Here is a 12852-nt window from a genome sequence, read left to right as displayed (position 1 = left end):
AGCAGCAGTAACACACTCATGTTTATTTATCTGACTTTACCATGAGAAATAATAAGCACAGACTAAATCTTGGCAGTAGGACAAGCAGGAAGGGATGTGAGTTATAGTAAGGAAATTCTATGAGATACTAGGAGAAATATTTTACCCTGAGGGTACTCAGCTCTTGTAACAGAGACATAGAGAGGGCGTGGGATGGCCAGCCTCGGGTGTTTTCCGTGTGCTGGACAAACACTGGACATCTGGTCTTCCTCTGAGCCCTGGACTGGACTACAGACCTCTAGAAATCCTTTTAAAGTGAGCAACTGTAACAATGAGTGACAGCAAAGTGTATAGCCACTGCAATGTCACAGGAATGATGGATGGACCTTACTACTTAAAATTAATTTCCAACTGCAACAGGCATTGTACCGAAATGCCTTATCAGAGAGCGCAGCCTGAAAGCCCAGCACCTGCCTTGTTGGTTTAGCTAGCTACAAAACACCACATTTGTGTTTCCAGTAGCTGTCTATTCCCCAGCATTGTTTATGCCTTCAGAGGTTATTATCAAACTTAGAAATTACTTATCTTTTGCTTTAGCGGCTGCTTTGATTTTTTTTCTTGAGCTAAACGCTAGAATTTCCTGTTGCTGCAGATAGGAATATTGAGCCCCGTCCCTGGGGCTGCGTGCCCTCTCTATGGAGACTGCACCCAGCTGATGCCCGCTGATACCCGTATGTATCATAGAAGAGAATCTGAAAACTTCACTGCATTTATTTGCATCACGTGTTTGAAATGTACATTCCTTTGGACAATAACTGCGTACCATGATTTTCACTATAAAAGCATTGGAGGAATCGTCGTCATCCGGAGGCAGCAGTAGGTAACAGCTGCACATTCATACAAACGAGGGAACACACCTGCAAGCACAGAGATCACAAAACACTTTGCACACTGCAAGAATGGCGCGTGATACCTTTCCTACAGCAGCCGTTTTCTGGTTATAACAGTGACAGCTGTACCTAAAAACGAAAAGAGCAAACTGCCAGCTAAGGGCAGAGCTCCTGGGACAGCCATCCATTAACAAACACACGGCGTGAGAAACAAGACCTGAGCAGAAAGACAGCAAGTGAGAAACAGACCTGTAATGATGGGTTTGGATTTCTTCATTGCAGGCAAATTCGAGCAATGAGCCGTGCAAGGCACTGTGGCACAGCTCTTGTACAACAAGGTGCAAGGAGAGCTGCTCCATGCCGTGCAGCGAGCTGCAGTCAGACACCGAAGGAATAACAAACAGAAACACCTGCAAGCATCGGAACACCTCAGTCTGACACTGACTACAGGTTTGTCACCAGATGTGTACAGCTGAGGTGACAGTATCCATGTCTCTCTCAGGAGTGATCAACCTCCTGAGTCTTTATCCCCATAAAACATAACAAAATGGTGCACACAGAGTCACTGTTGCTTAGCCATTTGTTTTCAGAGTCAAAATGAAATGTAGCTGCAATTTTGTACCAATACAATGTTAAAAATGTGGAAAAAAGTTTTTGATTCCAGGTGTCGCCACACTGCCCTTTTCATACTGCAGCACAATCCTTCAGCTTCACATTACACAGCTGAAAAAGGTTTAGGAGCTCTTGTAGGACGTTGTTGGCTTTTCCATGCTTCCAGCAAACTGAAGGAGTTCTGATAAAGCACAAAAAAATCAGATATCCTTATGCCATTCAGTTTAAAAAAAAAAGTATCCTGAGTTTAATATTCTGAGTGTGTGTGTGTGTGTGTGTGTGCAGTCATTTGGATAAGAAACTTCTCCAGAACTGCAGTGAATCAGCTTGTTTCAGCAGCTCCTGTGCCTCCTGTGGTGCTGCCCAGCACTGCATCCAGTGGAGCTCTCTTCTTGCGGATGCTTCGCCCCGAGGCGATGAGGTCGGCGTATCCCCTCTGGTGGGAGAAGGCGTAGGCAGAGCGCCGTGCAGACACCCCCCGCCGGAAAGCACTCTGCCTCCGCTGCCATTGCTCCTCTTCTGCCAGGTACTTCTTACGGTTCTTCTGGATCTGCGTGCATGCAAAGAGAAAATAAATTTGTGGGTTGTAAGGCAAATCACTTGTTTTGTATTTTTTTCTTTTTTTTTTTAAGAGGGGAAACAACCTGATACTTTAACAGAAAATGTTTAGCAGGAAGGTTTTCTTGTTTAAATTTGATTCTGTTAGAAACAAGAATAAATGCAGAAACGCATGGAATTTTCAGAATGACCTACTGCATTGTTTTGCATTTCGTTATGTTCATTTATTTTTAGAATGTCTTTCATTAAAGCAAATTGAAGATGCACTGATTGAAAGCTATTCTTGTGTTTTCACGCAGAATCACAGAATGGCCAGGGTTGGAAGGGACCTCAAGGATCACGGAGCTCCAACCCCCTGCCACACACAAGGCCACCAACCTCCACATTTCATAGCAGCCCAGGCTGCCCAGGGCCCCATCCAACCTGGCCTTGAACACCTCCAGGGATGGATGGGGCATCACAGCCTTTCTGGGCAGCTGTTCCAGCACCTCACCACTCTCACAGCAAAGAACTTCCCCTGACGTCCAGCCTCAATCTTCCCTCCCTCAACTTCAAACCATTTCCCCTTGTCCTGCTGTTACCCATCCTTTCAAAGAGTTGACTCCCCACACTAACAATATCTTTTTAGACATAATTGCAGTATTAACTATTTGCAAACTCACATGCAATTTGCCAGCTCAAGGCAGAATAAACGCAAACAAAAATTGGCCACTATATCATGACACATAACTGACACTCCAAAACAGTGCAAATAAAAGAGAAGCTGTGCTGTCAGTAGCCTCAAAGCAAGTTTTGTGGTTTTACAAAGAGAAGTGCTAGGCCAAGCCAAAGAACAGATTAGCCACTGATCAGTTCACTGATCTGTAGGCTGAGATGCTGCATGTACATCTGCATTACACAGAGGCACATGAGGGATGCAACAACATGTTGAATAAGGCAGTGTTTGTCACACAGTTGGAGGCAGGCCTGAGCCAGCCCCTGGAGAGCCCAGCAGCCTCCTGGCCTCCAGCCTAGGGCACAGACCCCAGCTTGTCTCTCATATTAACACCAATGCTGATGCCTGTAAGTAAATATGTGCCAAAGATGAGACTTTACTCACTCGATCACTTTCTGAAGGACAAATTGTCATGGATAAGAAACGCTGTGCCACCACAGGGAGTAAGCAAACAGCGATTGTTAAAGCCATGGTCAGCCAGAGGTACAGCTGTCTCAGAGCGTTTGGAGCAGTTCCTAGGAATAAAAGGAGCAGAATTTAGTGTATGATGTGATCTTGGAAAGTAGCTACACAACACAAATAAGACAATGAGTGCCACAGCTTCTTTCCTGTGAAGCTAGCACCCAGGCACTGAGCTGAGCAGCAAAATGTTCAGCTTTTATTCAGGCTCCAAAATAAATAAGTAAAATAATACAAAGTTACTGTAGCACTACTATTACAATTTACCCACAGCCACGTCAAAACTCCTCTACAAGCTGTGTGGTGCTGCAAGACAAATGCCTGGCTGAGAGGCAAGGGTTTTGTCCTGCTTTAAAGGTTACAAAGCAAGAAGTTCTCCTGGTATCACTGCTGCAGATGTGGTCTGGAAAGCAAGTGATATTTTAGTACAAATGCCAAACACCCAATCTCACAGAACTTTTGTCAAACTGAGTCGCAGGTGTATCTTTAAACACACATAAAATACCCAGCTAGGAAGTATTCATAGAAGTCTAGAACGTTACTAAAGTTAAAAGAAAATATTATGTTAGAGGCAACTTCCTTTTTTCAGTTGGATTCAGTTTAGCAGAAGAACATAAAATTGAGGGGTGTGTTATCTCTTTTGAGGTTATTTAGATCTGAGGCAAGATACAAAAGATTTTAGAAAATTACAAAACTTGGTTTTCCTAAAAATGAAAAAATTCCAAACGAAGGGCAACACACACAAAACACTCACCTGTGAACTGGAAAGTAGAAGGAAAGAGAACATGGATTCCTGCACTGTGGAGGTCAAATGTGACACCAAAGTAAATTGCAATACTCCCAAATACTGAGAAAGCATTAACAAAAGTCCAGTAAGATGTATCCAAACCAATCTGAAAGTAAACAAAAACTCCAAATGAGTTTATTAATTCAAAAAGCAAAGACAGGACAAATAATGTTGTTATTTGTCATTCATGTAATAATGTCATTCAGTTACACTTCAGCTTAAGATACATAATGTCAACAGAGAAGCAAAAAGGCAAGCAGATGAAAACTTTTGCAAATTGTTTTGCTTTAGTAGACAAAATTAGAAACATGACCAGAACGTGTTTTCAGAGCAAGGGAAGTAAGGAAGCTAAAGCTTACTTGCCTGAAGGTTGACAACAAACACAAGAGAAGTTGCTGCTGTGACAGCAAATGACTGATAATCTGAAGGTGCTTCTCCATCTTGCCCCATAGTGTGAAGGAAAGCTCCATATGGTATGAAGAAGATTACCAGAGAAGTTATAGCTCCATGAAGCAAACTTCTGAAGAATTTCTTGTAATTAAAAAGTAAATCTTTCTGTCCCAAAACATACAGTCTTGGGAATCGAAGACTCAATTTGTCACTCACATCCTTAGTAATGGAGCAAAAAAAGAAAAGTTGCAGCAATTTCTTGTTCTAAGTGTGAACTTCAGAGAGTAAGAAATTCAACTACATAATGCCCCCCTCCCCCACCCCCTCAAATGGCAGATTTATTTTTCTCTTCAAACATCTGTGCAGGCTGCCAAACTTTCTAGAGTCATGCACACAACCAGGAAGAAACAAGACTAGAGCTTCTAGCATATCCTGACTTCTGTTCTCTAACATATTCTCAAATGAGAGGTTAATTTGATACTGAACTTATTTCTTAACTTTTGTAGTAGATGTAAACACACACATTGATTTGTTTGGTCAGCAGGTAACCCCTGCATCGAAAAAAAGGTGAAGAGGGCCAACACCACTTGTTCTATTGCACTAAAAAGAAGCTGCACAAGGTGTATTTATTCCATTAATAAAAGTTCTTGCTGTATCGTATACACGAAATCACAGAACATATTTTTAACAAGCAGCACTGGCACTGAAGACCTCAGAATCGACTGACTTTAGCTACTTCAGTAACACCCTCCTTACTGTCTTTTGCTACCTCACATGCTGTAAAGAATACATGTTAAAAAAAAAAAATTCCTTCTGCATAAACGAAAGCAACTTAAAACTTGATGCTGAATGTTTTTGGATTAATCTGTTGTTAGCAGTGTGGAGAATACCTGGTCAAACAAGCCAACTAACAGTACTGGGAGACTCGAGTACAGCACGTTGTACAGCGTGATGAACCAGTCTTCGTATGCTGTCTGAAAAGGAGGAAGAATTTAAATAGCTAACGATTACCTTTTTTAATTCACCTTTTCTATGATTTTCTTTCTAATACTTCAGAAAATAAATCTGCCCCATCGCACCACTATATCATATGTCTCTGTTTACCATTTTGCTTAAGCCCGTGGAGATGCATCTCATCTCTCACAAGCTTTCTGGCACACAGATGAGTACAGCCTTTCAACAGCATGTGAATTTCAAGCACTAACATTTACACTGAGCGCATTTCAAGCCATTCTCACCAGCAGTTCAAGATTAAGAAAAAAAAAAAAAGAAGTTTTGTTTTTTTGCTGATAAGTAAATGCACTGCCTCTTTTTACCTAGGAATATTTTAAGCAGAATGGTTAAGTGAGGTTTCCCAAACTACTGTTTAACAATCTCCTGCTTTTTTTTCTTCCCTGTACAATCATGATATTTATTTTAAGTATTCTGAAGTAACACTTGAAGTAAGTAGCTTAGTAATCATTATTCCTAATTATTTATGCTAATTTTGGGTTCCCAGCGCTTCCCAGGCTAAACATTTGCTATTCTACACTAACAAAAAGGAAGACTTGCCTGTTAATATTGGACACGAGCATGCCTTCTTACCTGGGCAGAAAAGCCATTGAAGAATGAATACCAGATGTGGACTAGTGTGAAAGCGAAGTTTTTGTAGAAAAAATATCTTAGAAACTTGCACATCCTAATGTAAGACCATCGCCCGTGGACCAGCAGCAACCTCTGCAGATAGCGGAACTGCCCAAAAGAGTAATCGCTGGACATGACAGCTTGCATCCCTTCTTGGCCACTGATTCCAACTCCAATGTGGGCAGCTAAGTTAATGAAACAAACACAACATACATTGCTAAACAAAGAGAGAGGAACAACGCGACCAAGGGCAAATCTTTCACCAGTTCTGATTCTCTGCTTCACGTTCTCCAGCCTCATTTTATTTCTGCATAAAGCAGAGAGGCTTCATTAAAGATTAACGCAACAGTGCAAATGCTCTTCCTTGCCCTGTTATTTAGTGCTCACACCTTCACTGCTTTTTGGATCCTCTCTCCATGTTTGTTCTGTCAGAATGGATACAGGCAAATTAGGCTGAGGAGATAACTAAGTGATGAGACAGAGCGAATACACCCCTGAGCAAACTGGCCAGGCGGTTACAGACTTCCTAACATGAACTGTATCCCAGACGTTTGTTTTTCAATGGAATTCCTTAGGAAGTGTTTCAAAGAGTGCCAGCTGCAACACAGGAGGCCAATGCCACAGAGCAAGGTGCATCTAAGCTACCCTTTTGTCTTGATAATGTTACACTCCTGCAATCCTTAACATGGTAACAGATGTAAATCAAACCCCTTCTCACAGACTGTCTACATAAAAAGTTAAAACACATCGCCAGAAAAGCATGAACCATTTCACAAAGGGTCTTCTCGAAAAGGGAAAGCACAGTCATAGAAGGCTAACAAGGACTCAAGAAATGTTAACGTGGGCAATGAAACAGATGGCAGAGTCTTCTGTACAAGCAGAAATAGAGAAGAAACTGTGGAAGAACTCTCATAAGATATTCCCTACCAAGAGAAGTCTTACAGCTGCCTTACTTTTAATCATGTTCACATCATTGGCACCGTCCCCAATAGCCAGAGTAATAGCTTTCTTGTATTTCTTCACAAGATCAACCACCATAGCTTTTTGCTTCGGAGTCACTCGACAACAGATCACAGCCTTGCATTCACATGCCAAATCGACAAAATTCTTCTGCTGCTGCTCTTTGTAAGCTTCAGCCCTTCTTTTCTTCTCATTTTGCTTTTGTTTCTCTTCTTCTGTTTTGGGGAATTTCAGTTTAAGTTTCTTCTTCTTCTTCTTTTTCTTCTCTAGCAGGATTTCATTCTGTTTAACAAAAATGTTATGTTCCCTTCTACACCATTTTAAAACAGCACTCCAAGGGCTGCCTATATGCACAACACATTTAACTTCACTGTGCCCCATTTACAGTATTTTAACAAAATACTCATTAAAATGTTTGTCCAGAGAAGCAAATAAACAGCTATGGAGCAACAGAAACAATACACCTGGTGGAATGAACAAAAGTAAAATGCTTGTGTTTAATGTCACAGCACATCTACAAAGGAATATTTCTTCTGATGGAAGCTAATTCACCTGTTCAACACAGGTAGAAGCGTTTCTTAAAAGCACATGTTCATTTCTTTATACAGAATAAAGGCTCAGGTCTGGAATGCTGAAGTGCAGCAGACGGTCCTTAGCTCTCTGTTGGACTTTCTCCTTGGCAGGTGTCTGTAAAAGCAGCCTGCTGACAGGGCGGGTAATAGTCACTGAATTACTGATAGTCATCTCTGCTAAAAGCTCTTCTCTGCTTTCTAAGCTCACGTAAGAGCACCATATTGCAGGACTGATCAGAAAACCTGTCTTTTGTTTCTATGCTTTCACTCCTGTATTTCATTTCAAGCACAATTTCTGTGCTTGTACAGCCCAGCATCCTCTACAGCTGGCAGTGATCTCCTTAATTTTCTCATTTTGTTCCATTAGACTGGGATCCCCACGAAGAACAAACACTCTAAAACTCATACTGTGCTTTTGTAGAAGCTTCGTTTTACTTTGATGGCAGCTACCGGGGTGATGTGAAAATCCCAAGGCAATCCTTCACTGACTACTATTTTCAACCTTTAAAACTAAAAATACTTCTGAACATAAAAAGCAAACAGAGATGGTCAACTGGTGGCACAATGGCCAAAGAATTTTCATTAATTGGTTTAGCAAAGGATACAAATGAACAATCCCCAAGGAAGGACACCATGACACGTCTCAAATACAGAGTAGCTCCTTCTTCATACATACCAACCAGGAGCCAGTGATGATCAAGGCACGATTTCTACTTCCCTGAAAGAAGGGTTCATTCATTCTTAGAGATGAGTGTGTAGTTGATCCAGCTCTATTCCTCTGGTTTTCTAACCTAGTCTGAAGAAGACCACTGGGAAGAAAAATGAACACTATTAGAGAAAAAGAGTTGAGACTAAACTTAGAACTAAAATAAAGTTTGCAGACACAGCATTTTGGGTAATTATTTACTGGTGAACTTAGCAGTGTTGGGCTCATGGTCGGACCTGATAATTTTTTCCAATCTAAGTGATTCTGTGCTTCAACTATTCTACAATCAGTCCCGGACTGAAAATCTGCAGGAAAGAAATGCAAGACCTGCTGCAAGGCTTCTCCTGACTTTCCTAAAATTGAGTCAGGAATGGCTGCAACACTGTCACACAACCCTAATTCTTCTCCTAGCCCCACACAGCTTTTCCTTGGGTCTGTTCATTTTGGCTAAGCTCAGAATACCTTGTAATCCATCATATGTATATTTTTATAGCTTAGGTCTGTGCTGCGTGAGCATAGGACAGCATAAAACATCAGCTGGAGTTCAAGGATAAGCACCAAGAGCAAAACCTGGCAAATATTCAAGATTTGGAATACAAAAGACCTGCTTAGCCCAATCCAGATGAGCTCTCATAAGCACTTTATGAAATCTCATGATTATCAGAGGAACGGGACCATGAATCAAAACAGGAAGCCATCCAAACCGATGGCATAACGCTCTCTCCTAAATGATGAGAAACTGTCAGAGATGAGCCAGCCACATCAAGTGCCTCAAAATGCCTACAAATCAATGAAGTATGAATGCTCTTCATGTTTATTTTATTTTATTTTCAGGCCATGGCAGCAATTTATTTATTTGGTTGCTTATTAGCATACTGTCGGGACCATCGTGACATTGCCACACAGTGAGAAGCCTCAGCATGACCATCTCCTGTAGAAGCCCAGAAGTAAGCAATCACCCACTACATTAAAAAAAAAAAAAAAAAAAAAAAATCAACTAGCAACACATGTTTTTCCATAGAGCTTAGAATATGCTAATCTTAAAAACAAATTCTTCAGAACCATTCAGAAAGTCTGTCTTCCTCAATACCAGTGTTTTCCCAGTAGAGGTTGCAGGTTTTTAATCAGCTGCACTACCAAGGACACAGAACTGAAGCTTAATGTCAACAGCAGCTGAACTAGAACTCAAAACCTCCTCCAGAATGCTACCACATTTACCCACAATGAAGATGTTGGCTTGTAAAATTAAAATTCCAGAAAAAAAAAAAAATAGAAGCAGTGTACAGTTAAACAGCCAGCAAATCCTGTTCAGTCACTGAATGACCACCATGGGACAAACCAATGTTACTGCTAATCATGAAAAACGAACATTTTTAACTCCTACACAAGAAATTCCTTGCGTTTTTCACTTGCCTGATATCTTCTCCATAGCAGATTGTTGTTTCATCTGTTAAGAGTTCACAAGAAAATCCAATATTTTCAGCAGTTTCTACAACAGAAATAAATACATGAATATATAAGAGAGGAAAGTCTCTGCTTAAAGTTGAGTCTTGAGTAACTGCTGGGAGGAAGCCAAAAGTAATTTCTGAAATTATGTTTCAGCATGAAGTGTTCCTACGAAAAACAGAGAAGCAGGGGAATACTTGTTAATTATTTCCCATAGAACAAGAGCTGAGCAGCAATAAAGATACAGTGGATAAGGGGTTTAAAGTCAACAACTTTATATTTTCTGTGCCATGTTTACTACCAATCATACACTATTGTGGTAGAATGCATTGTTACATGATGTTTTGAGTGCAGCAACTGCTAGTGGCCTGAAGAGTCTATCAGCCAACTTTATGGAATAAAGTTCTACCAAGACTTATTTAACTTGCTTATGGACATGCTGTCTCCGTATCAGAGAACCATTACACCAAATCCAGCACAAGAATCAGTCAGTGCAAGAATGCCACACTATCCTGCCCCATCTTTAATCCCAGTTCACAAATGATGCTGATCTGACTGCGTCTCCATCCAGGCTGTACTACAGCCAGTCTTACTTGCAAACTTAATACCATTTTTTGATGAAATCTGACTGCAGAATATTAACTTCCAAAAGAAAAGTAAATTAATCTTGGTCAGCAGCATTTGTAATTTCTTTGAAAAGTACATTTTCTTTGTAAAAATGATGAATTTGGCAAGCAAGTGTTCTGTCTTCAGAGCCAGACAAACTTGGTGGCAATGAAGATGCTTTTTGTTAAAAGCAAACTGCCGTTTGTTTGCTTTGCACCGAGAAAAGCAGTCACTGGTTACTTCTCAACAGAAGACAACCACGAAATCTGTCATGAAAGCTAATCTCATGGAGGAAAACAGAAGTTGCACAGAAGCCCGTCCATTAAATCTGGGTTGGGAGCAGCTGGCATGAACTTCTGCAGAGTTTTGATTTAGTTGGACTTTCATACTGCTCTTCTAGAAAATGTGCCTTATTATAAGTCTGCATTTGTCCTTGTTTCTCTTCTCACTGTTATCCTATTCTTGCTAGCTCTTTGGCTGTTAACAAACTCACCTTTTTTGTCTCCAGTAAGCACCCAGATTTTAATATCTGCTTTTGAGAGTTTTGAAATAGTTTCTGGAACTCCATCCTGCAGTTTGTCTTCAATAGCTGTTGCACCAAGAAGCTAGAAGACATTTGAGACATGGGCATTCAGGAGGATAATCATCTGTAGAAAATAATTCTTCTGCAGTAAAGAATAAAACTACTTTGGCTACGTCTTCAAGCCAAGGTAAGGCTCAAGGTAAGAATTAAGTAAAGACAAACCCTTGCATGTAAAAGTCACTACACTGAAATATAGGTCCTAAAATGTAGGAAGATAAATTGTTGGAAACTGGAGAAGAGGATGATTGAGATGGTGGAAAGTAAAGAAAACAAGCTGACTAAAATACATCCCCCTCATTTTTAAGCTTTCCTTAGAATTTGTATTGGTCCTAAAGCCAATAAAATACTGAAAAGATCTACATCAAAAGATCCTATAAACAAGTATAAATTATTTTCAAAGAGATCTGTTTCTTCCTACACAGGAATAAAGACACATTAAAAATTTAATGTCTGACATACAATCAAGTCTTTTTCTATTTCCTCATATACTTTGTCCAGAGCTTCATCACGATTGCTTGTAGCTACACTGGCCTCCATGAACTTTTTATTCCATGCTTCAAATTCATCATGACTGATGTCTCTATAGCAGAGACAGAGCGTTCTTAGAGTTTCACTTGCAAAAACCTGAAAAATAATGAAAAAAATTCACAAAAAAAAAAACAAACCAGAAAAACCCTCTGAAAAAAGGACTTCAAAGTTACAATCATAAACGTAAATCTAATAAAACAAAGTCTGTCTGCATAATAAATCTTGAACAGCTCATAAATGCCAAAATTAAATTACAACTGACAAGGCAGCCTGAGTTAAAAGTCAATCCGAAAAAGTGATAAACAAAATAGAGCTTAGTGATACGGAATACTCCTTAATTAATAACAAAAATATAAACTAACAGACAAAATTTAAGTTCACTTCTCTTGGCAATATAATTAATGCTTTTTTTTTTTTTTTTTTTTAAATATGCAAAATAACCTAGTATGGGTATGATTGTTTCTCAAGTTCGGGATTATGTATATAATCAATTACATGTTTGCATTTGTTTTAACAGCTCAGCAAAAGGACATCAACTAATTCAGACTATGATCAAAATCAATTTAACATGAGATTGCAAAAACAGCATATTAAAGGCAAACATACATCTAGTGCTTCTTCCGTTGCTTCTCTCTTTAAATTCCTTGGATGCAACCGTTCAAAAATTACTGTATCAGCTCCTTTACAATACAGCCTGATACGTCCATTGGATTCTCTTACTGTTGAGTAAAACAGGAGTGTTGGACAAAATTGCGGGAGGACGTTTACATAAAGGAATATTTCAGATTAGATTCTTCATTCTACTACTAAGTACACGAACTACATGACCACGTTTCTCTGTGGTGCATCACCCCTCATACTGTTCAGCTCAGCACCTAGGTTGAGAAGTGCATTTCTCTTTCATGACAGGACAGGATATTTAGATTGTCCCCCCAGAATATGTTTTTAACGTTAACATCTCACTTGCACACTGGAGCAGGGCAGAGACATACACTAAAGACATTATGCATCATAACCATCACCACAAAATCAAAAGGTCTGCAAACAACTCAAGACTGACTATTTTTAAAGGTAATTAGAACAAAAAATAAAGAATTTTTATTTTATATTTATTATTATTATTTTATATATTTATACCTCAGCCTGCATACCTCATTCCTACGAAGCACATACACAACCAATTTGGTTCTAGGAAAACAGGGAATGAATTATCTTTGTCACATTACTTCAAACTTCTACTAAAGGAACATAAGATCTCCAGTAGAGGCCTCATCTGAGCACCACTGACTGCTGAATGGACACATTTGCACCTAATTACAATGCCTTATTTTGCGACTGAGATCAACGTGGACTAAAATCTATCATAAAACTTTGTGTCTGAGAGCTATCTCACCTAGGAAATACAAGAGACTTTTCCTAGAAGAGATCTTGCAAACTA

At 39.7% G+C, this 12852-nt stretch overlaps 1 protein-coding gene across 1 annotated transcript in view; it reads right to left on the bottom strand.

Annotated features, from left to right (window-relative positions):
- Positions 1-749: 749 nt before the first annotated feature.
- Positions 750-12852, bottom strand: part of ATP8B1 (ATPase phospholipid transporting 8B1) — a 32479-nt gene continuing 20376 nt past the window's right edge. The window contains exons 18-29 of the mRNA XM_042892061.1: positions 12021-12133; positions 11346-11510; positions 10797-10908; positions 9665-9740; positions 8222-8354; positions 6967-7255; positions 5975-6198; positions 5281-5364; positions 4364-4609; positions 3968-4106; positions 3139-3269; positions 750-2031 (exon numbers count right to left, since the gene is read on the bottom strand). Of these exons, the coding sequence (XP_042747995.1) occupies positions 1804-2031; positions 3139-3269; positions 3968-4106; positions 4364-4609; positions 5281-5364; positions 5975-6198; positions 6967-7255; positions 8222-8354; positions 9665-9740; positions 10797-10908; positions 11346-11510; positions 12021-12133 (1940 nt within the window). The 3' untranslated portion in view covers positions 750-1803. The remainder of the gene's footprint in view (positions 2032-3138; positions 3270-3967; positions 4107-4363; positions 4610-5280; positions 5365-5974; positions 6199-6966; positions 7256-8221; positions 8355-9664; positions 9741-10796; positions 10909-11345; positions 11511-12020; positions 12134-12852) is intronic.

The sequence above is a fragment of the Lagopus leucura genome, unplaced genomic scaffold (genome assembly GCF_019238085.1).
Source record: "Lagopus leucura isolate 7727_CA_CO unplaced genomic scaffold, USGS_WTPT01 27-1_obj-0_obj, whole genome shotgun sequence".
NCBI classification, from domain to species: Eukaryota; Metazoa; Chordata; class Aves; order Galliformes; family Phasianidae; genus Lagopus; species Lagopus leucura.
This window is presented reverse-complemented; position numbering and strand designations above follow the sequence as displayed.